Below are 25,574 nucleotides of genomic sequence, written 5' to 3' on the forward strand. Positions count from 1 at the left end.
ACAAGGGGAGTGTGAGGGCAGTATCACTGCAATATATTGGTTCTAGGGGTCAAGGTAAAGACAGCACTTCTGGGATAACTGATGCATGATAATTCTTCAATTATGTATGAAAGTGGATATATAGTCAGTCTCCATTAGAGTACTGAGTGAAATATTTTATGTATGCTATTCATCAGTTTCCGATCACATCAACACATCAAGAGAATGGAACAGAATACTGCAGAAATAGAAGAATTTGTAACTGGCTAAATTTCAGATTATATATCAGTACCATTTTGAGTTTTTGAAGTAAATGTTAATAAATGACAAGTGTTAAAAAGGGGCTAGCTTTTTCAAATTATTTCTAAGATTTGTACAAGTGACTGATTTATGCTTACAACTAATAAATTTTACTCTGAAATCCCCATATTCTCAATTGATGCCATGCAAAGGAATGTACAATATTTACAAAAAATAATCTTAAAAAATATATTTAATAATTCCCCTTGGTGAAAAATGTAGAGTTTCCTCCATATAAGATAATGTCAGACTCTAATATTAATTAAAGACACACTGCATACCTAGATGAATGTTAGAAATGTTTCAATCACATTATAAAGATGAAGCTTTATAAAATGAAAAAAATGTCCTGATGCATGTATGTATTTATATGCAGACTTTGGAGCCTTTACGTTATTTTATACAGGCTACAATTTATTATTTCTTTCCAGTACAGACTCTATTTTCAGCTGTCGATGACGTCAGTTGAAGATCCCCGATTACACCTCATCAGAGGAGGTTTGTTTAACACCTAGTGAGCAGTTCATTGGCTGTTTTATATCTAGTTTTTGGCATGCTGGTACATATTTCATTCATTTTGCCATCAGATCTATAATCTCGGACATAACTCTCAACACCTGATTTATATATTGATCTGTAGCTATAAATTGGTATTCATGATAATAACAGAGTTCACTAACTAGATCATTAGAATGAGAAACATTGAAACAAAACAAGATATTTCAAGGAATTCATTAAAAATATTATAATATATACCAATCTAATTAAGATTAGACAGCTCCAACTGGCCATGCTTTTGCGTCAGAATCTGTAAAAGCTATTTTAAATTCTTTTGATATTCATTATTGGAAGTTTTACCTGTAAACAGGTAGTTTTCTACCTGTGCATATAATCTATTATCTTAATTCTGTATTTAGGTAAAGTTGTCAACAATGTCACCACACTGCATTTCAATTTATTTTATTTTATTTACTTGTTTCTTATTTAAAGTGATCCAAGATTCTAGATTTCTTAATCAATATCAGAATTTTATGACTGGCTAAGAAGAAAAAAATGCATTTGATCCACTTCATCTTTTGGGGACAAAGCAAGAAAATTTAAAGACCCCCCCCCCCCTTCCTACTTTTACTATTTCTTGATTGGTGTTTTCCAATGAGAAAATGCATTTTTCCTACTACATGTATCTTTAATAGATCAATACAACCTAAACTAATCTCCAGAGTATATATTTCATTTTGAATTCATCTTTCTTTTTGTTCACATTAAACATCAAATGCTGTATAAAGGGTAATAACTCTTAAAGCATTCTATTAAACAATTTAGTTATATATATTTGAAGTTCTTGACAAAACAGAATTTTTTTCTTGCAGTAAACTCATGCTTCATTAAATGCTTAGAGGCAGAGTAACAGTACATTTTTTTCTACACAAAATTAAATAGAATTTAAACAATTGCTTTTTCTGATGTAGGATCAATTGGTTCGTATCTTCTTTGTGGCTCTGCAGCATGTTCACAGGGAAACTGCGTGTCTTTACCTAACACTGATTAACTGGCAATTTCCTTAATAGAACACCATAAAGTGTTGCTAGATCTGAAATTTACAGGAAAATATAAACCATGATTACAAACAGAGGCATGTGAGGATTTAGCGAAAGGTATTTCAGCTGACTTCTCTCAGTCAGCATAAATTCCTCTAATGACTGTTCTCAACAACCCATGTCATTTTTCTTTCACTCTGAGGCTAATTAGAATCATCCTATTCCAAGAGTATGATTACTATTGCAATAATAATAATACTGCAAAAATAATTATTAATAACTTGTCCAAAAATGCTCAAAGTTCATTTTTCATATAAAGTAACTCAAAATTCATCTCAAAATGTAGTTCCTGTTTTTAAATTAAAAAAAATCATTCAGGAATGAAGACATTTGCTCTCTGTATGTTTATATAATAGAGAGATACCACAAATGTATATATTTATTAATATCACTAAGCAAGGCCTTTGCTTTTCTTGAAAAAAGCTTTTTAAAAATTTCCCCCCATATTTTTCCATGTAAAACTGATCCCCTTTGGTTGCCCCATCCCCCACCCCCACCCCACGCCATGAATTTAAGTATTTGAGTCTGCATTACCTGAGGAAGGTTGCATACATTTTAACATAAACTGTAACTAATTACTGCCCTGCTCTTCTGTAGAAGAATTTAGAAATTTTTCCTACATACTGTATGTGTGACACATTTTATTTGTGAATCTCCCATTGCAAACTGGTCTGTGACAAATAATTTTTTATGATGGAGGTTTCCTGTTTCTTTTAACTACCACAAATATGAACTGGAGCTGCTTACAAATCTCAAAGACATTTCTCACACTCATCAAAAAAGCTGATGAACTGTACTTTGATCCCAATTTGAGGCACCAACCCTACCCCTGGTAGCCATGATTTGAACAAATTTGATTTACGCTTTTGTACTAAGAAATTAAGCTTCTTATACATTTTGAAGAAAACCAACATCATGCATGATTTAGAAAGATGAGATAAGTCTTCTAAGTTTTGCCTTTTATGGTACAATGGTTTTGGTGAAGATTTAAAAAATGCAGTTTTTCACTATATATATAATTACTTCTCCTTGAAAAAGGGTGTGGCCCTTAAAACTTGATCGGAATCTGCTTCACCTAATAAGAATGCTTTGAGGCATAAGTAATTGGTTGAAATTGGTCTCGTGGATCCGGAGTTTTTTTAATGCATATTTGTAAGACAAGGGTGCATGATAATCCGCTCCTTTTTTTTCTTTTCAAAAAGAGAAGAAGAGCGGATCTTCACCCATGGGTAGGGGAGATGATTTTTATAATGTAACTTCTGAGTCAAGACAGAGGTATGTGCATTCTTGTTTTTCAAATTAAAAATGACAGAAGGGCACATATTTGGGTAAACCTCATGCTTTAAATATAAGAATTTGAAGCAACTTTCCACTTTCCCTAGGGATTAAATTCACACTTTTTGTTACCAATAGTGCTGACTTGTATTAAGGCCTATATACATTTTGATCTTACATTAACACCTCTGTAAACATCAATATTGACTTCTGGCAATGTGTGGGCTTCCAATATACCATTTAGAACAGCTGTTTTTGTTTTTATAGGCATCATGTGGCTGTTCCTATCCAATGCCACTAGTTTTATTTTTTAAAATTAAACAATACCAAGCTGTTGAAAGGGGAAAAAACCTGCTCAACATTTTGAACTTGACATCTTTCTTTGGTACACATATGCCTAAGCAACAAGTGCTTATAAGTGAACAACAGAGTGCACTCTCAATTGTTCAGTGTGAATCCACTGGGAAGACAAAGACTTAGGCAGAGTGTCAAAAAATGCTTATAATTTCCAACATAAGCTTAATTAGTGATTACTAATCAAAACCTGCTGTGTGAATCAAATCTGTATAATGTTAACTATCAACACCTTGCCAGAAAACCTGCATGTATGCTCTGCTCTGTGTATCAGACCCTGGCAACATTGACACAAGTCAGACATTTACCTAAAAATGTTTGCTTTCAGTTTATTAATTGGAATTTCATCAAAGAATGGCTTTAGCAATGTAGTGCTACAAATAATACTTCTAACTGCAAGCAGGTTGACCCATGCAGGCTTGTGCTGAAAATACTAGTACTTTTTCCACTGCTTGTCATTTTTAGGAAGGGCAATCCTCAAGTCATTCAAACCCCCCAATTAGTATGGTTTACCAACAGTAAGACTTTCTTTTCTTGTTTATCACTATTAATAATCAAGTTGGCAACATGTATTCTATGCATTAATTCTCTTTGGATAAGTGGCCGGCTTTGGATGTAGGTGAAAGCCTGTGCTAAAGAGAATAGTATTCCACATGGACACAGAAAAAAACAGTAGCTGCTTTCCTGATTGTAGTCAAATTAATTTAATTTCCTATTTGTAGAGCCATACCCTATTCAGGGATTTATCAGTACCTTCTCAGGGGCCGAAATTCGGCCCCATTCCCAATTGAAAATGAGCTCAGTTTTTCCCAATTTGGTTGTATTTTTTCCCAATTGGTGAACAATGCTTTTATATTTAATTTTCTTGGAAAAACACGGAGTGAAATTGTCAGATTGTCTGTAATTTTCATCTATTTAACTCATTTAGCAAAGCTACAGTCATAATACATGTTTAACAACACTGAAAAAACATCGCCAACTTTTAATCCGAATTTCCTCCGTTTTTCTGAAAATGGTGATATTGTGTAATTGTATAGATTTACTATGTTATTTCCACCTACTCAAATGATCTACGAATGAATGGTAAGGACTGTAGGCATTATTTCAGATAGAAAAATATATTTTCAGTGTTTTAATACATATTAAAAGAGGATTTTGAGAAAATATGTACTTTAGTATAATTTTTTGCAGGAGGTTTATATTTTCCAGAAACAGATTCTATAATGACCTAAATTAAAATCTCATACACACAAGTACTACCCTAAGTTGTATCAATACTTAATACTCATTTAGTAAATTTTACTTTATTAGTCTAGTATTCATAATTGATCTTGTATGATGAAGTTGATCATATTTAATTGTCTGTTTGGTTGCCCAAATTAGAGTTCATGCTGAAATATTAAATGAATTACACTTGAATACATGATTTAAGCAACATTTTTAATTTTTCCCAATTTCATCAAATAGCCGATAATTTTTTCCCAATTCCCCAAAAATGGCGTTTCCCAAAATATGCTGATAAATCCCTGCTATTATACTTTTAAGATGACTGATTTGGATTAATGTCCCTTCCACACAATTTTGTTTATAAAAATACATGTATCATACTTTTGGCTTCATGTGACAGCAAGTCCTTATGTAGAAAAGAAACCTAGCACCACTTTACCAATCAATAGACTCATGGGTCGAAGACTGAACAGCAACACTAGGGCAGCAAATTTTAAGACCTTTAACAGTCTTCAAAATAACCTGGGAGTCCAATGCCCGGGACCTGGTAAAATTGCAGGCGGGCATGTAAAAAATAAAGATTCACATGCCCGCTGGTCATTGCAGACTGACTTTTGTGTAAAAATATTTTACACAGTGGATTGCAGTCTATACTTTGGTTTCTGATATTAAAGTGTGTACGGTATTTTACTCTATGACAACTCCTTTCCCTTTTTGTTGCAGATTATTAGCATGTCTTGATTTTTTTGTGTGTGAAAAGTTGAATAGTCACTTAGAAAATAAATAAAATCAAAAGAAATTACATTTACGTCAGAAGTTATCGTTAACCCCCCCTTTTTTTCAACATGTTTAATTGTTCAACACTCATTTACTGAATTCAGATTTCTTTAAAAAATAGCAATGATTACCAATATTTTGATAGATTTATTATTTATGGTAGATTTATTGACCTTTCTTAACAGCCCTGTTTATACATGTATTTAATATATACCAAATAAATATGCATCAGTAGTCAAGTAAATAAGTGAAATTCATTTTTTATTACCTAATGTAACAGTATCATTAAAACAGACAAGCACATGTATATATACTAAATAAGTTGACCAAAGAAGTGCATGCACAGTTTGAAATCAATTTCACAGGTGTCATATGCAATGAAGCGTTACTACATGTATAACTAATCCCATTGTCTTTCTACAGTTGTTGAAATGCATGAGATAATCATGCCACATAGTGTACACAAACTGTAATTACACTGTAGGATTTTTACATAGTATTTTAAAAACTGCATGCAGGTTTTTCCGTAATGATAACCTACTACATTTCAAAATTTTCGGTAATGCATTACAGCAATAAAAAGTATATGTTCATGACTACCCTAAAGAATATTTTTCACTCTTGGAAATTTTTATTTGTTGGTCGATTCTTGTATAAACAATGGTTCATGTTTCCTTCTAACATTGATGACATACACTGTAAAGACAGCTTTTTTTTTTTATTTCACAAAGTTAAATTTTGAGTAGGGCATGTAAAAATTGGTGCGGGCTTGGTAAAAGTAGTAGATGAGATGCCCAATGGGCATGTGTTGAAAAAAAAATTGTTGTGAAGACTGCTTTAATACAAATTATTAGGCCATTACACTCACACCGAATTGTCTATGGATTTTTCCTTTTACCCAATCAGCACATGGCAGGTTTGACCAGTTGACAGGGGATGCTTACTCCTTCATGGCACCTGATCCCACCTCTGTTTTTAGAAGTCTGCGTTACCTCTGTTCATAATTTGTATCATTTAAATGGACTTTTGAGAATGATCACTATTCTTTATCTCCATATTTCTGTAATACTGGTGTCATAGAGTAAGGAATTCCCAGGGGTTGAAATTTTCCAGGAAAACCCACTAGTCCAGGGGCTACTAATCAGTTAAAAATTACTGACCCAAACCTCAAACTAACTAACCCAACAATTTTTTAAGGAAAATGAAAGCATAACAAGTTAAATTAGTCTCAAATGCTTTGGTGACAGAAACAAATTAAACTTACTAGTTCTCAATCAAAACTTGTGAAAAGAAACCAGTCTACATAGAAAAGCGAATTCAAAGTAAACTGACAAGAATTTATTTTCATTCTGCTAGTCCAACGGACTATAGTTACATTTAAATTAGCTAGCCAGAGTCTTAAAACGACTAGCCCTGGGCATCAGGCTACCTATATTTCAACCCATTTCCCCTGGGGAGAAATGCTGCTCTTGTGCAGCCTCAGATTCCAAGGGGGAAATCAAATCCCCCCCCCCCCCTTTTATATTATCAACCAGAGAGGGATTTCACTATAATATACAACTGCAGAAGTCGCAAAGAGTTCTAAGACAAAACAAATTTTGCATGTTCATGGTTTGTTCAATATATGCAGACTTGGATGATAAATGGAAAGAGTATACATATTTATAAAATAAAGAATGAATAAAACTGTATATCACAGTAAAATATGTCTTGGTGTACGTATTACTGTATTAAATTAATGATGCAAGCTAATTTGTTTTATTGGTTGTAATGGTAATATTAACACATTTACTACAACATATAGATTCTTATGTAAACTTGACAAGCCAGTGGCTGCCACCTCAGATAACATTACTGTTTGCACAAATCTTGACACAAAGGGTGTGATATTTATCTATGTGTGTCTTAATTCAGAAAAATTATATGCAAGCAGTCGGGGACTATCACTAGACAGTTTATGTACATATTACATCAAGCACACTATTCATACATATTACATGGAGAACACTGATTGGCAGTTGTCATACACTTTACATCAATTCTACTATGAATTTTGAATTTTTAATCTTAACACTTATAGATCTACAAAAACACCTCCTTGGGAGATTTAAAATGCACCCTAGGTCAGACAAAAACATTTACATACGGCTACAAACAAATGTACAATCCCTTGTGGGTAGATTTTTTACTACAGACCCCAGGGGTAGAATTAACATTTGTTACATAGTCTGTCTAAGCTGGTAAATAATCAAATCCGATCACCCAGGAAGTGATCTGATTCATATCGTGGCCAATCCCAGCACCAAAAAGCATGTCTTATTCTCTGTTTTGTAGTCTATACATCAGAAATTTAAGCCAAGGAGTTGTTTTACATTGATAGGTGAAAATCTAAACTAAAAGTCTTCATTATCATATAATTCAAAATGATGTGTATACCATGTCTATTTAATGGTGGAAGCCTTGTTCATCATTAACAATACAATCTAGCAATACCATTTAAGTTTTGCAAATATTTAATCAATCAGTATTTACATATTAAAATAATTGGATCTAAGCTAAAATACAGGATATTTTTTGAAAGACACCTTGGATTTCTAATCCTTTTTGCACTGAAAAGAGTTCAAAACCAGTTTGAAAAATGAGTGTTATATATATATACTTTATAGGCAATCTAAAGAGAAAATGCATGAAAAATTAATGCATGAAATACTTTTATCAGAAGGGTGGGTAAGGGTTTGATACTTCCTGATAAATCAACTAGCTTAGTTAATAATATTTTTTTCATTCAATTGGCACACAGTTGTTGTATCATTATATTGTCTAAATTTCATTGAAAACTGGAATAGATGATAAAGAATGTTGAGGTTTATGGGTTTTTTTTTCCCAAACACAAATAGCAGTAAGACTTGGTGAATAATATTAATTTTTTATATATTAATATAAACTGAATACGAATCAGTGCCTGTTATAAAAATAAACATATCCATCCTGAACCATCAATCTCAACCATTTTAAAATGAATCTGAATCAATTGCAGTAGACTTTCATTACTTTTGAAACATATAATTCATGTGAAATTTTTGTCAGATCTTGTTATACAGTAACCAATACTATGGGAAATTTACAGCTTTATACATTGTCAAATATATATGACTTTTGTGATCCCTTTGTCTATATAGATTAAATGTCAAGCTCTTACTGCTATCTTTAATGTTATCATTTTGTTCGCAACCATGTTTACTCTTCAAAATTTATCAAACAGAAACTCCAGGATTACACAGAAACCAGTCCAACTTCGAGGAATTACTCACGAAAACTCAAATATTGGAGTGAAGAACGTAAACAGATGTTTGATAATAGGAGGAGGAATTTATTTTAGGTATTAACTTTAGAGTATGTATACAATATCTATTACAGAATTTTACAATCTATGCATATAGAATCAGGACACATTAATTTTCAGCCATCAGCTGAACCATTCTTTAAGGAGGAAGAGGGTCATATGTCTAGCTATTTTCTGAAAATGATGCAGATATAATGTTTCAACACCAAAATTATTTTTGCAAAATATTTCCTACTTCAGGACCCAAATCTCTTCTGTGAACGAGCACATTCTTTTTATCACAGAATGATTTTGTCAGATTGACTAACATTAGGCTTTTGTTCCCACCCATTTTGTACAAACTAAACTCTACTTACCAATTTTGGCTAACGCCACTATGAGGATCCACAGGCATATCACCAGGGGAAGCTCCACTCTATCAAAGTCAAACACCACCAGCTTATATCTCTCTGTTTCATTCTTGTGTTCCCCCGCCTCTGAAGAGGCTGAGATCCCCGCCGGCGCCAGAAGCAGCACACAGCTGATCACAAAGCAGAACAAAGCTCGTCTGTCCATGTTTCAAAGATATCCACTTCAAATGTGTGGAAATTCGTCAAATAATTGTTCAATATCACAACTCTGACAAGTTTCTAAAGACCCTGACATTTTTTAAACTCCATTTGTTACAAGCTAGCTTACACTTCACCGTTAAATTCCACATTCATGATGCCGACCCTGCTTCAGCATCGTCTACTTTCCTTTCATTGATCAATGACACGACCTGACACTGAGGATCCGGTGACGCATGCGTATTATGAACTTGCATAATTAGCCACGTGGGAGGAATATTACATGTTAGGCCTACTTGATCGACTCGAGATAATAATAATTTCCTGTGGCAATTTCTTTCATATTTATCATCATTTAAGTAGTACATAAATGTAAATTTAACAGACAACTTTACGTATGCATGAACAATGTACGTCCTATAATCATGATAATATACATATACTTATATATTATGTGCATAATATGTTTTTATGTTATACTATAGTATATAGGTCTCTTCTCTGCCTCAACAGTATGTAGGTATGTCCCTGTTCATGTGTGATTTTGATCTTGGTATGTTTGTCAGTTAAATTTTCTAATATGCCACCATATTTCATAGGGGTATATCACATAAGCATGTCTAGTTCCAGTGTTACACAGGAATTTAATTAATTTTCATGTACTAAGAATGAATAATAGACATATGTACTTTAACCATATGGCATTCCTATCTCTGTTTGATTGTTTTGTTGAGAATCTGAAGTTTGGGCAGGGTTCACTTAAAGCACCTCAGCCTAACTTTTCATTTAGATTTTTGTAAACTTTATTTATAGGGGTTAAAAAAGACAACATACAATATATCTGAATTGGATGATATCCTGTGTTATACATGGCCGTAGGAACCGGGGGGCACGGGGGGGGGCGTGCCCCCCAATAATTTTGCCGATATATAGAGGACTATAGAAAACATATATACTATATGCTTGTGCCCCCTCAATAAAAACGTCTGATGACCTTTTTTTTTTTTTTTTTTTGCTTCTCAAGAAATTTTTGGTATTTGATAGTGCCCCTTCGATTGAAAGTGTATGGCTGTGCCCCCCCCCCCCCCCAAAACTGAAATTGCTTCCTACGGGCCTGTTATACCAAAGTATGTATAATATGATCAAGTCTGGGAAAAAAACATAAATGTATTATTCAACATTGTAAAATAACATTTTTAATAAATGAGAGAACAAGATTTAACATAAAAAAATGGTCAATATTATACACATGTAACACAGATAGATATCAGAGACACTGTTGTTCAAATTATGTTGAAGATGAGTATCATTTTACCCTAGTTTGTCCTGCTTATGAAATAAAAAAAATATCAAATCTTATTCTATCTGGATTTCCTCAGCTAACAAACCATACAGAGCAATTCTTTTGAAAGACATTTAAAATAAAACAAAAACAAACGAGACCCAAAGGCATTAATGGTCACCTGAGTATAATACTACACTGCAAGAAAATCCACAGAAGCATAAAATAACTTAACAAGAGGCCATTGGGCCACATCGGTCACCTGAGCACATTGGCTAGGAAAAAAAGCAAAAATCAGTTCAGTATCAAAAAGTTTACGAGGAGGAGGGGGGGGGGGGAGACTTGAATTTTAAACTACCTTATGATGCATCCATATCAATATAACAAATGGCTTTGCTGTTCTTAAGAACTACCCTCTGGGGGCCTCATTTGAACAAATTTGATTATACACTACCTGAGGATGCCTCCTTATCAACATGACTAATCACGGCTTTTCTGTTCTTGAGAAAAAGATTTTTTCCTATATATTCCTATGCTAAACTTTGATCACCCGTTCTGGCCCCACCCTACCCCATGGGGTCATTATTTGAACAAACTTGAATCTACACTATCTGAGGATGCTTCCATTAAAATATGACCAATCATGACTTTGCTGTTCTTGAGAAGAAGAGTTTTTAAAGAATTTTCCTATGTATTCCTATGCTAAATTTTGATCACCCGTTCTTGCCCCACCCTACCCCTGGGGGTCATCATTTGAACAAACATAAATGTACACTACCTGAGGATATTTCCATATGGGTTTCATCTTTCCTGGCCCAATGGTTCTAGAGAAGAAGATTTTTAAATGATGCCATTATTTTTTTCACTAATTCCTAATTATCTCCCCTTGAAAGAGGGTGTGGCCCTTCATTTGAACAAACTTGAATTCCCTTCACCCAAGGATACTTTGTGGCAAGTTTGGTTGAAATTGGCCCAGTGGTTCTTGAGAAGAAGTCGAAAATGTGAAAAGTTTACAGACAGACGGACACCGGACAAAATGTGATCAGAAAAGCTCACTTGAGCCTTCGGCTCTGGTGAGCTAAAAACAGATAGATGAAGATATATTGCTCCAAAACAAAAGAAATACGATGGTCAGGAATCAAAAAAAAGTTAATCTAGTACTCGGTAACAAATCATTATATATGCAGATCTATTTATGTTTGTACTTACCAGTACTAATACACTAATGCATTTTCACTATATAATCAATAGAGCCCTCCCACCACAAGAACTTCTAATCCAGAGGTCATGAATTTCATACTTTTGGGAGAGGAATCCTTGCACAAAATATGCAATCAGTTTGTCTGCTGGAAACCTAGAGACAAGAGAAGACCATTTTTAAAGAATTTATGAATTTTCACTATTTGATCAATACGCCTTAACACCAGAACCTCTGACCTAGGGGCCATGAATTTTACAATTTTGGAAGAGGCACCCTTGCTTATCATAACCATGCATTTAGTTTATCTGCTAAATACCCATGAGCAGAGAAGACTTTCAAAGAATTAATGCAATTTCACTATACATGTATAATCAATAGAGCCCTGCCTTAACACCAGAACCCCTTACCCAGGGGCAATGGAATTTTCAAATAAATACAGTTTTACTATATTACCAATAGAACCCTCCCTAACACCCAAACACCTAACCCAGAGGCCATGAATTTCACAATTTTGGAAGAGGCACCCTTGTTCATCATAATCATGCACTTAGTTTGAATGCTTAATACCCAGGAGCAGAGATTCTCAAAGAAATAATGCATTTTCCTTACATAATAAATAGAACCCCCCACCCTAACAACAGAACCCCTGACCCTGTGGCCATGAAATATAAATTTTGGAAGAGACAGACTTGTTCATTATTACCATGCATTAAGTTTTTTACTTCAATACCCTGGAGCAGAGAAAAAGATTTTCAAAGAAATAATACATTTTCACTATATAATGCATAGAGCCCCCCCACCCTTGGGGCCGTGAAATTCACAATTTTGGAAGAGGCATCTTTGCTTATCATAACCATGCACTTGGTTTTTTCCCTTAACACCCAGGGGCAAAGAAGAAGATTTGAAAAGAATTAATACAATTTATCACTATATAATCATAAGAGCCCCACCCTAACACCTGAACCCTCAATCCTGGGGCCATGATTTTCACAGTTTTGGAAGAAGCACCCTTGCTTATCATTACCATGCACCTAGTTTATCTGCTAAATATACAGGAGGAAAGGAGATTTTTAAGAATTTATGCATTTTCATTATATGATCATTATCCCCCACCCTAACTTCAGAACCACTGACCCTAAAGCCATGAATTTTGTAATTTTGGTAGAGGGCTCAATGCTTATTACAACTATGGCAACATTTCAACTGCTTGATGTCAAGGAATAAAGAAGAAGATTTTTAAGGATTGCATTGATTTTGATAGTTATAGCCCCACCTCTCAGGCCCCAGGAGGGCAGAGACCAAGAAATTCATAATTTTTGTTTCCCTTCATTCATACATGTTCAATGCCAAAATTGAAATTGGTTCAGATGTTCCAGAGAAGCTGAAAATATTCAAATCTTAACTCACGACGGACGAAGCACACTGATGGACGAAAACAGATACAATAAGTGACTCAGGTGACCTAAAAAAAAAAAAACTAGAGGAACCATTGTTTTTCTATTTATTTATATATAGATATATGAAGTATAATCTAAATTAAATTGTTATTCCATCATTTGTTCTAGCAAATAAAAATAAAAACAGTAGCAATAAAATAAACAATTCAACCATTTAGTAAATAGAATTAAACATAAAAATAAAAAGTAAATTTCAGTCATGACATAAATTTGGTCATCCGAGACAGATGTGACAAAATATCACAGATTTATATAAACAGTTTTACAATATTACGTCATGGCAATTTTTAACCAATAAAAATGTCAATGTAATATAACAGTCACAACATTGGAGCATTATGAAGTGTACTTGTAACTTGTTCTATTTATCATGTTTATTCCATGATAAACATTCTACTTTCAACAGATATCATTTATTTGTTAATTTTTTCATATCCATTACTTTGTATTCAGGTGCCTCATGATGTCACGTAAGATGTTTTCATTTACAAACATGGAAGACCAAGGTAGAATTCATAAAAATTAATAAAATCATTAAGACGACAAATGCTACTTGGTCTCTATTTCATTATACACCATTTCTAGTGGCATAATATTCTTGATGTTGTTACAAAACATGGGAGATCCCATATATAAAAACAAATCATCAGAGAAAAACCTAGAGGTTTGTTATGAGTGTATTATTATAACTACTTCATAACATAGTGAAACTACTTCACAAAGAACTTAAATAGATTTGATTGAAGTTCTCTATCACTATATTTATATACACTTTAAACAATTGAAGCACCTCTGTGATACAAATGTTCTACTTCTTTTAAAAGGGACTTTTAGTGGTGACTCTACAGTTTTGATGAAATGAAAAATTCCTCCGTACACTGGCTGACTGATGAAACAATGAAGATGATACAGATGACTACCAACTACTGTCCAGAAATTCTGAAGATATTATCTAGTCTTGCGCAGTTTTACTCTCACTTTCATCTTGCTGTTGATAAATCATACTCATCATCATCATAATAATCGTCGTCTTCATCATCATCGTCATCACCATACATCGTAGACTGAAAAATTAAAATAAGAATATACTGACAGTAAAACTGTGAATGATGAATGCAGATAACCAGTAATACCAGTAAAAGTGTTTTCACTTTTTATGACATATTTTTAGGAAAATATTCCCTGAATTTACAAGTAAATGGAATAAGAATTCCTAAGCTTAAAAATGCCAGGTGATGTTTTTGTAATACTGTGGATGTACAGAAAATTAACTGTAACAAATAAACACAGAACCGTGAAACAATGTGGATATTATAGATATATAAAAGAAAACAAATTTAAATGGATTTCCCAGAAGGAAATATGTTATATGAAGGCAGTTCACGAGTAGCTTTGAACTGAACATCTATAATGTATGTGTTTGTAATATTTTTTCATACAGCATATACAATCATGTCATCTTAGTTACATCAAAATCTATTGTGTATAGGTACTTGTGAATTGTGCATAAATGTATGGTTATTCTGGCATCAAAATCTAGCAAACATCAAATATGTTTGATCTATAAATAAAGTGACAGATCTACCTAATGTATTTACCTGAAATTTGGTTACTACAAACAAAAGAGGACAGAAGATTTCTCATTGACTTATTATACCATTATTAACGAAAAGTTGATGTTTTTAACCAAACAGACAATTTAGTGGTTTGTCAATAAACATTTTAATGAAAATGAACTCAACATACAAGTCCTTCTTAATTGATAGCTGCAGGTCTGTAGCATACTGATTTATAACACTAAGATGGTCATCCATCCTTTTTTTCTGACTGTGAGCTACATAATTGATTACTGTTAAAATTGTCACAAGAAAAAACTAAAGATGACTCAGTATGACATGAAGTTGGAAAGTCCAAGGATGTGAAAATAATAATGTTGGAAGTAAAACAAAAACATGGTATCATTTTCTTGAATCAGAGTCCCTAAAACAAGGCAGTGTTACAATTTAGAGGTGTTCTTCCCTGCCTAATATGCTTAGCAAATACAGCCAAATAAAATGGGAGGGTTCCTATATATATATATATCACAACCAGTCAGAGTTGTAATAAAATAATGTCAAAATAATAACACACAAGAAGTCTTACAGTTTGACTAATGCGTACTCGTCGCTGATCAGAAGCTGTTGACTCGTACGTTGAGGTATAGGGATCTGTGCTGCCAAGTGTATCGGAGTAACCGTTCGTTGATGTCATTGAGGTCAGAGCATGACTAATGTCCTCAGAGTCCGGGGCTCCTCTGGCCATCGACAACTTCCTCTGAAATTCCTACAACAGAGACATAACATGTACCAGAATAGATGGCTATAAAAAGGGAATCCATCGTTTAGTTCAAATGATGAATAGTCATTTTTTCACTCGCAATATTCATTTGCATTCTTTAACTTTCCACATCAAAATGACTCTTATGTCTGTTACCAAACCAATTCTGAAAGGTGCTAAATTTATAATAAAGATGAATTAAATTATCATTTATGAAGAAAGAAAATTAGAGAATGTAAACATAAACATCGAATTCTTATTTTTGGATGTCATCTGTCGTATAACAGCACCTGGCCATGCTGACAAACTGAATACCATGCATTAGACATCTAAAAATAAGAATTCAATGCTTAAAAATTCCAATAAGTAAATAAACTATATGTGTGGGATAATATTTCCACGATAATAACAAAATGTCATACTGAATATAATGTGTACACAGATATTGGTATGGGGGGGACATTTATAAAAAACATTTCTGTTTTTTCAAATTTATTTTTTAAATTTCCACCTTAAGAGTATCTTTTTTTGCACATTCTGACCAATGCAGGGGCTGCCTCTCCCCCCCCCCCCCCTTTTTCAAAAAAAAAAAACTTGTAGTATAGAAAATGTTCATTGAAAGGCTGGTTGCCCCCCCCCCCCCCCCACTTTAACGACCCAATGACAGGTTATATTTTCTCACAAGGTCATTATTTATGAAATAATGACTTTAAACGAGGTTGTTGAAATCCCTGTAAAATCAACTTATCTGTCAGTAGCCTGTCTCGATCCTCATGAGCATGCTCTGAGAAGATTAAAATGATACTATATGTCTGCAATGATATTCACATGGAATTCCTTTTAACATATAAATTACAGAAGTGAAATGATTTTTTCTCCCTCATTACCTGTAAATCCCTCTCCTCGTCTACCAGGGACATACTCTCAAAGCACTTGGAATAAAACTCTATAGCTTTGGCATGGAAAACTAACTGAACTTTAAAATAATCTAACATGGCAGTCTGTAAAGAGAAAAAAAAAATGCTCAATTTACCTGCTTTCTACATGTATTACATTTGCAAAGAAATTTTCAATCTTCAATAAATTTAAAATCAGAAATAGTTACAGAGCTCATAAAATACTCCTTCTACACTGTTTCATAACATATTCAGAGTTTATATAATATGAAACAACTTGGCTAAGAATTTATTAACCACGTAAGACTTTAAAACACTGTTTTGCCAGCGAGATTGAATATTCCTAAATGAGCATGAGTCAGTATTAAAACAAAATTTTAGATTACAAACACAAACTAGCAGAAATGGATTTCACATTTTTCTGCCAATGCCTTGAACTTGCCCAAATTCCTTATGCCATAAGCATCCTTGTTCAAATTCCAAAATTTCCTTTGTTTATGTTACTAAGTTACAACTCGTACCGAAACCTTTTTGTGTGCCAGAGTCCATGAACGCATGCAAATGACTTTGGGTCAAGGTCATGACATATCTCTTGTCGGTGGCAACCATCTGACAGGTACCAAGAAGATTTTCTTTGAAACAAAATTATGGTCTGGACATGATTTGTACAGATCACAGAAATAAACAGTGGTCAAGGATACATCGATTCCTATATACACCCAAAGACAAGAATTCCAGTGGACCCTAAGAGGAGGTATCTAGGTCTAAGGAGGGTTGTAAACAGATTTAGAATCATCTGTACAACTGAAAGGCATAGAGAGATAGACATAATGGTCAGATCTTTTCACACTCCTGGCTTGAATTTCATTATGAATTCATTACCTATGTAGCTCAATCTATTATCAAGTGAATTCTACAAAATATTCAATTCTTAGCATTTCTTGACTATAATTTTTCAGATGTGGCAAATTTTGTCCTAGTATTGGCCTACAAGACACCAAAGACAAAACTCTGCAATTTAAATCAAGCAAATATGTATAGCTACTATCAGATTTTCAGAGTGGATCAAAACTAGATTTTATGCACACTGGGATTTTGATGACGTTGAAATTTATACACCAAAAAATTTTTTTTAACACAGTTGTAAAATGAAACCATAGTCCTCTTTATTTTTCCACCGAGTTGAGCCAGTGAGAAATAACATCTCACATGGTTATGAAATTTTCCTTCAGCTCAGTTGCCAATCAGAATAATATGGCATTTTGGCTACAAAGCAAATGAAAATGTAATCATCATAATAACCTCATTGAATTCTTCCCTGAACACCTACTTTAATATCATGAAGCCTCCTTTTCTCAAACGTGACCATTTGTTCCTCTAAATGTTTACTTCCTATAGAGGCATTCTCCCTGGCTCGCTCAACATCAGACTGTGCCTGCAATCCAACATATCGTAATTAATGGAAAAATGGATGTAGTATAACTTTGCCAAATGAAGATAATTTCAAAGTCAATTTCTATATATTTCAGAACTTATTACAACGTTCTGATTATGAAAGTATTAATTGACATAATTATTTTTGGGAAGTTTATCTTGTTCAGTGGTTGATTTTTCTCATCTTCTTCTCTCCATTACTTACTCTGCTCTGGCTCAGAGTTAAGGAAAATGAACTCCTTCAACAAATCAAAACAACAAATGTTATGTAAATAACTAAGTTCTCATGATAATTGATAATACATGTACATTGTGTATACAAGGATACAATCTGGTGAGTATTTGCGGGATTTTTGGAGCGTAATTTCTGAAGCTCTGTTTTCTTCTTGTCCTCTCTTTTGACAGCATCTAGCTCCCTCTTCACACCAGCCTGTAAACAGATACATAAATTAGCACAGCCTGTAAACAGATACACAAATTAGCACAGCCTGTGAACAGATACACAAATTAGCACAGCCTGTAAACAGCCTAACATTATTAACACCAGCCTGTAAAGTTAACAGCCTAACATATTAACACCAGCCTGTAAAGTTAACAGCCTAACATATTAACACCAGCCTATAAACAGCCTAACATATTAATACCAGCCTGTAAACAGCCTAACATATTAACACCAGCCTGTAAACAGCCTAACATATTAACACCAGCCTATAAAGTTAACAGCCTAACATACTAACACCAGCATATGCATACAAGATATTAACACCAGTCTGTATCATTAAACAAACACACATATGAACTAAACAGTTGATACCTCATCTTTTTTAACATGTTTAATGAGGTGTAAATTGATAAAGCATTACTAACATACTACATTATCATCTATAGTTTGGAATTTCATTCTGTGTTCACATTCTAATATACTCATGTGACTAAATAGTCAAACAGTTATCAATGCTGTATATTTCTCAGCAGATCAAAGAGTTAGTACTGGTAAGGCCATCAATTTCACTGAGTTTAGAGCTTGCAGCATTTTCTGCGATAAATAGGTCAGGCTTACATCATTTCACATTTGTCAGCAAGTTCAGACTCTATGTGAGAATGTGCATTGTTTAGTGACATTCTTATATATTGTTTTACTTTTAAAAATTAGTTCCTATATAAATCTATACTAAAACAAGAGGCCCATGGGCCGCATCGCTCACCTGAGCACATTGGCTTGGCAAAAGCACAAATCAGTTCAGTATTGAAAAGATTACCTATCCCAGGGGTCATCATTTGAACAAACTTGAAACTACACTACCTGAGGATGCTTCCATATCAATATGACTAAACATAGCTTTTCTGTTCTTGAGAAGAAATATTTTTTCTATATGTTCTTATATAAAATTTTTGACCACCCATTGTGGCCCGACCCTATCCCCGGGGGTCATCATTTTAACAAACTTCAATCTACACTACCTGAGAATGCTTCCATATTAAAATGACTAATCATTGCTTTGCAGTTCTTCAGAAGAAGATATTTTCCTATATATTTCTATTTAATCCTCATTTCTGGCCCCACCCTACCCCCGGGGGGTTCATGATTTGAACAAAACTGAATCTACCCAACATGTGGATGCTTCCATATAAATATTTATATATAATAAATCATGGCTTTGCTGTTCTTGAGAAGAAGATTTTTAAAGATTTTTCCTAAAATTTCTATGTAAAACTTTGATCCTCCAATGTGGCCCCGCCCACCCCCCGGCGGTCATGATTTGAACAAACTTGAATCTACACTACCTGAGGATGCTTCCATATAAATATGACTCTTCATGGCTTTGCTGTTCTTGAGAAGAAGATTTTTAAAGATTTTTCCTATATATTTCTATGTAAAACTTTGATCCTCCATTGTGGCCCCGCCCTACCCCCGGGGGTCATGATTTGAACAAACTTGAATCTACACTACCTGAGGATGCTTCCACATGAATTTGACTCATCATGGCTTTGCTGTTCTTGAGAAGAAGATTTTTAAAGATTTTTCCTATATATTTCTATAAAACTTTGATCCTCCATTGTGGCCCCGCCCTACCCCCGGGGGTCATGATTTGAACAAACTTGAATCTACACTACCTGAGGATGCTTCCAAGTGAGTTTCATCTTTCCTGGCCCTATGGTTCTTGAGAAGAAGATTTTTAAATGATTCCATTATTTTTTCAGTAATTCCTAATTATCTCCCCTTGAAAGAGGGCGTGGGCCTTCATTTGAACAAACTTGAATCCCCTTTACCCAAGGATACTTTGTGGCAAGTTTGGTTGAAATTGGCCCAGTGGTTCTTGAGAAGAAGTCGAAAATGTGAAAAGTTTACAGACAGACGGACAGACAGACAGACAGACGGACAGACAGACGGACGCCGGACAAAATGTGATCAGAAAAGCTCACTTGAGCTTTCAGCTCAGGTGAGCTAAAAAGTCTTATAATTCATTTAATGCATAAATTTTATAAAAAAAAATTAATTGTTTTATGACCATTTTGAAGTTCTTGTCTCACTGTCATAACAAATTACACTTCAAATTCAAACTTTTAATGACTGTGAAAACAACGTTATATAAAGTTGTCTATGTTTTTTGTAATATTTATCTAAGATGTGCTATCTCCTTAATGATTCTATCATTATTGATCAATTTTAATTCAAAACAGTGAAAAATATAACCTTTGGTGATTGAAATTCCCAACTTTTTCACAGAATTATAAGAAAATCTGCCTGTCCGATACGTATTGGAAGTTATTTTTTCGATACGATACATATTTCTTAAATATCAATACATATCGATTAATCGATATATTGATACAGCCCTATCAGGCAAACAGTTTGGTTCTTGGGTCCGACAAAATACATTTTGCCCTTGAACCCAGTCAATAAATGTGTATTATTTGTTACTTACTTTGATTTGTTTACAGATGTTGCCATAGTCACTGATGGGTCTAACAACCTTTGACTCCAGTCTCTGTACTTGAGCATGCCTGTAGTCCTGTATCACAGATAAGTTCTCAGCACAAAATCGTAGACCTGCCTTCAGGGAGTGACTAACATTCTCTTCATCTGAATAGTCTTTACATATTTTGGCTAAAATGTCGCCTAAAGATACAAAAGCAAATTAGGAATATCTTACTCAGAAAAATTTTTATGGAAAAATAGCAATTCTTATATCATACACAAATTTTCATTGTGGGATAAAGCATGAAATTGTTAAAGCTCACAACCAAAAGGTTATACTTGAAGCTAAGCTAAAAAGGGGGGACATAGCAGTTAATACAAATATATGTACACTTACATGTATAGTAGCGTTACTTTTTTACATAAAAAAGAAAGGGTTGATATACTTTGACTTCTTTATCGCACTAGTAGACCCCCCTCTGAATCTCTGCATGTGTCCAAGGCCAGAAAAAATTAAATGTTAAATTCTCATCCCCACTCATCCCCCTGAAGGTGCCCCGCTTCATTGTTTTCATTTTGGATTCTATATAATTTGATCACGATCAAAGTTTTACAGTTATTCCCTGTTTGAATTTTAAAGTTGCATGATCATTTTTTAGCACAGGAACATGTGTATCGGCCAGAAAAGTAGTGCATATGTAGAAAAAAACGGCAATACATATGTATGTCTGTAAGGGAAAGCAGAAAAAAGCAAAATAAGTTATACTTGTATTCAGTTTTTGATACATCTAGGCACCATCAGTAAGTTTTTAAACAGATTTGAGTAAAGAACAAGGTACGGTTTCAATACAAATCTGGCCCTGTATTTCTCTAAAATTTAGAAGTGATGCAAGAAATTAAACTTCATCCTTTCTGAATTATTGAAATTCCATGCAGTAAAATTATACAAATTGTTTTTCCGATATGACCTCTTAAATGCTAATTGTGATGTCATGAACTTGTGCATTTTCCCGTATATTCTTTAAAGTTGCAGAAGACATCAATTTTCGGTGAAATTTTCTTTCAGAAAACATAGAGCGCATGCATCGCCCACACGATTTTGAGATATGTGATTTTTCAAAGCATTTTACATAATATATCTAAAAATTGAAGTGGGCGAGGGCTGCGAACACTATTTTCTAAAGGAAAGTAAGCACAGAAATGAGTCATGTTGAGGCTTTTCTGCATAAATTAAGAAATGTACCAAATTAATGACGTCATATTTCCAGAATGGTCCTCCTTCATGCCATATTCTTTAATGATTTATCAAATTCATCTACTAAACTCATGTTATAGCCAATTTAATAACTTTTTAAGAACATTAAATTTTTAGGGCACAATAAAGCCCAAACTGTACCTTCTTCTTAAAAGCATGCAAAAAACTTACAGTGAAATCAAAGGCAAAAAACATTACATCTTGTAGCGATCAAGCAGTTATTATAAAAGATTGTCAGCAAATTTATAGTGCCATAGCGAAAATATCATTATTTCAATTTCATTTTTAGTTTCAATGTTAAAATGTGAATTCTGACTAATACAAGTGTACAAACAATTAAGACCAATAACTCTGGACAGTCTTTGGAGCTACAGGAATGCCTATGTGAAATTATTGTGTCAGTAATTAGAATACTGAAATTGGTATTCTGTGGACAATTATCCCACAACATCCAAGGTCTGTAAAAACACACCATGACAATTATCCATATTTAAATGTTGCAATTACTCTGTCCAGTGATAGCTGTCTGACTATACCTTTGTCTCGAATCCTGGCCGTCTTTCTTGTGATTGACCCCATTACTTCACAAAGCGACCCCAGGTACTTCTCAGCATTGGCTACTCGAGCTTGACAAAACTTGGCTTGATTTTCACTGGAATCAGAAGCAGTTAAAATGTGGAAATTGAAATCAAATAATGATATCCTCTCTTCATTTATCTATCAACATGTCTTTTAAAAAAGTGGTGTAGAGGTAAATGAAACACAAAAGTTAATGTTTGTTATACTAAGCCTTCATTTGTGATAGAAAAAAAAGACTTATATAAGGCATCACAAATACAGTTATACTTTTGCCCATCAATGTAAACACATGCACAAATACGTAATTATAAATATTATACACAAGTGCAACAGAATTGAGTAACCTTCACCAATGGAAAGGTTGCATCTTTATGTTGGAGATTGTACATATAAAGCAGTGTTTAACAGACAAAGTGCAAATCCCTTCTCATCCAAAAAGACATTGATGTGAAAAAGAGGTGTAACATATATGGGTTTTAGAACTATCAATGTCTATATTATATTTACAATCACTTTTGACAAACACAACTCTTGGGTGCACAATAGACTAAAGAATTTTAGTTTAAGATATATGCAAGGCAAGTGCAGGCAAATCTTTAGTTTAAACTTGTTACAAAATTTTCATCAAGTTTAAAAGAAAGATTTTGCGGGAACAACATAAAGCAACTTACGCCTGCTGCCCTATGGTCATGTTCATCCTACTAAAAAAAGGAGGTGGAGAATAAGTAATGGTACATCACTGAGAAAACAGTCTCAGTTCCGATTCACAATATTTTAATGGTCTTACTTGTCTTCACGTTACTTTTGATTTTCAATTCAAATTATTTTTATAAAGTGACAGATGCATATCTAAAGATATATACATAATTATCTACATTGTATATAGGTCAAAAACATTTTTATTATCATGAATACAGAGACATAAATTTATATACTCAAATAATAATGGCTGAGATAATCATTTCACAAAGGATTAGTGGTGCTTGTTTGAACTATAAATTCATGGTGTGCAAATATTTGATATTTCTACCTTATTTTCTAAATAATTGCATCTCTCTCCCATCTCAAGCAATCATATGTCAAGATACATCTTTATGACATGCTCAAACAAGATTATTTTTGTAAAATCATATTCAGTGTAATTATGGTATATATCAACAATTAACCAAATTAAACAACCAGACCAATTTTCTTTCTTTCTCTCTCTCTCTCTCTCTCTCTCTCTCTCTCTCTCTCTCTCTCTCTCTCTCTCTCTCTCTCTCTCTCTCTCTCACTAATACCCATCACCAAAGTTAGAATTACATATATTAATATACAATTATATTTATTCACCTATAATGGTTATGAAACAACTAAAGCTACTTTCATTAGTATTGTTTTTTTGATCCAGTGAATATCAATCTATGACACACAATCTTTACTGCTAGATACTTTTAACAGAAACTTATTCTTTAAGTTAATTTACATGGTAGACATTCCACACATGTATTTCGAAAAGTTTTGAGATTCACCAGACTTCAAATGATACTAGATTCTCTGATTATATGTTACAGAATGTTACATTTAGAAATGACACTACAACATTGAGATTAAACTGAACTTGACTAAGTTACCTCTCTCCCAGTGATCTAGTGGTACTAGTGAAATCATCATCCTCACTTTGGAAAACAAACAGTAACAAGTTAAAGCAATATAGTGATTATATGGCACCAACAAAATACCAAGGGTAACACACACTCAAAAGCTGCAGGGACTTTAAAGATTCCATTAGTCACAGTCTGATACACTAAAACATAACCTTGTGTTGTTAAATTTCTTTTCCCCCCAAAAAGGGGCACACTCTTAATTTTCAAAGACTGTGTTTATTTAATGGAAAGCTTAAAAATCCCTTGAGTCTTAGTGCAAAAATGCAGAGTAAAATTGTGGGTACACATTCTTGTTTTGGTGGCAATTGAATTTGATATATGATTCATATTATAACAGAAAAAATCTTACGTAGAAAGAAATATGAAAGTGACAATGCCACTCCAATATTGTGTGTAAATATATACACAAAGTTCATGAAATATTCTTACTGGCTCATCTTTCACCTAGCCTACATTAGTAAAGAAATATAATAGATATAATAGATATATAAGTATGATGCTTGCTTTAATTTTGATTTGATTTATCAAACATGGTCATGTATAATGGACAAACAAATCTCGCAATGATGGAAAACAAATTTCTTGATGAAAAAATGCAGATCAATTCCACCTTAACAATTTCTTTATGACTTTATAAATGGAGGAAGGTTTGTCAACAAGTCCATGATTATTGTACTAGAGAGAGATTGATTTACTGTGTACACAAAAAAGTACTGATTTGTGTGTGTGTGTGGGGGGGGGGGGGTAGGGAGGGGGAGGAGACAGGTCACATTTATTCAAATATTTTTATTAAATGCATAAAACATATTGTTCTAGATTTCTGAAACACATACTATACTGTCCAAAAAAAAAAAAAATAAATAAAAATAAAAATAAAAAGTTCATCGTATACGTATAATGCATTCCAAACATAACCATAGCATTGTTTTAAAATCAGTTTAATTAAAAAAAAAAGATTGTGTGTTTACTACGCTAACAAATGTCATTATTATATATTGTAAAATAAAAGGTTTTACAAAAAAAGTACAAAACAGGACATAAAACATAGGTTTCACAAACTATTACATTGACCAATCAAGCGGAAACTGAAAACACAAGTCTGTGCAGACTCGTCGTCAACTGACCCGAATTTACCGCCAAGTGTTTACGATATAATTTCTTCGAACCATGTCTCTGTACCGCATACT

The 25,574-nt window shown here is 33.5% G+C and overlaps 2 protein-coding genes and 1 long non-coding RNA gene across 3 annotated transcripts in view; 1 reads left to right on the forward strand and 2 right to left on the reverse strand.

Annotated features, from left to right (window-relative positions):
• Positions 1-9,614, reverse strand: part of LOC133204519 (sodium/hydrogen exchanger 3-like) — a 31,162-nt gene extending 21,548 nt beyond the window's left edge. The window contains exon 1 of the mRNA XM_061340267.1: positions 9,210-9,614. Coding sequence (XP_061196251.1) covers positions 9,210-9,408 — 199 coding nt within the window. The 5' untranslated portion in view covers positions 9,409-9,614. The remainder of the gene's footprint in view (positions 1-9,209) is intronic.
• On the forward strand, positions 1-14,235 carry LOC133204524 (uncharacterized). The gene is made up of 4 exons (XR_009723587.1): positions 1-54; positions 711-838; positions 8,773-8,889; positions 14,166-14,235. It is a non-coding gene; the product is annotated as an uncharacterized LOC133204524 (long non-coding RNA).
• Positions 13,454-25,574, reverse strand: part of LOC133204523 (GDNF-inducible zinc finger protein 1-like) — a 25,031-nt gene continuing 12,910 nt past the window's right edge. The window contains exons 9-15 of the mRNA XM_061340270.1: positions 22,699-22,803; positions 20,915-21,108; positions 18,316-18,417; positions 17,884-17,988; positions 16,545-16,658; positions 15,484-15,663; positions 13,454-14,405 (exon numbers count right to left, since the gene is read on the reverse strand). Of these exons, the coding sequence (XP_061196254.1) occupies positions 14,322-14,405; positions 15,484-15,663; positions 16,545-16,658; positions 17,884-17,988; positions 18,316-18,417; positions 20,915-21,108; positions 22,699-22,803 (884 nt within the window). The 3' untranslated portion in view covers positions 13,454-14,321. The remainder of the gene's footprint in view (positions 14,406-15,483; positions 15,664-16,544; positions 16,659-17,883; positions 17,989-18,315; positions 18,418-20,914; positions 21,109-22,698; positions 22,804-25,574) is intronic.

Source organism: Saccostrea echinata, unplaced genomic scaffold, assembly GCF_033153115.1.
Source record: "Saccostrea echinata isolate AGI-Se365-2 ecotype Australia unplaced genomic scaffold, CSIRO_AGI_Sech_v1 ptg000054l, whole genome shotgun sequence".
In the NCBI taxonomy this organism is placed as follows: domain Eukaryota; kingdom Metazoa; phylum Mollusca; class Bivalvia; order Ostreida; family Ostreidae; genus Saccostrea; species Saccostrea echinata.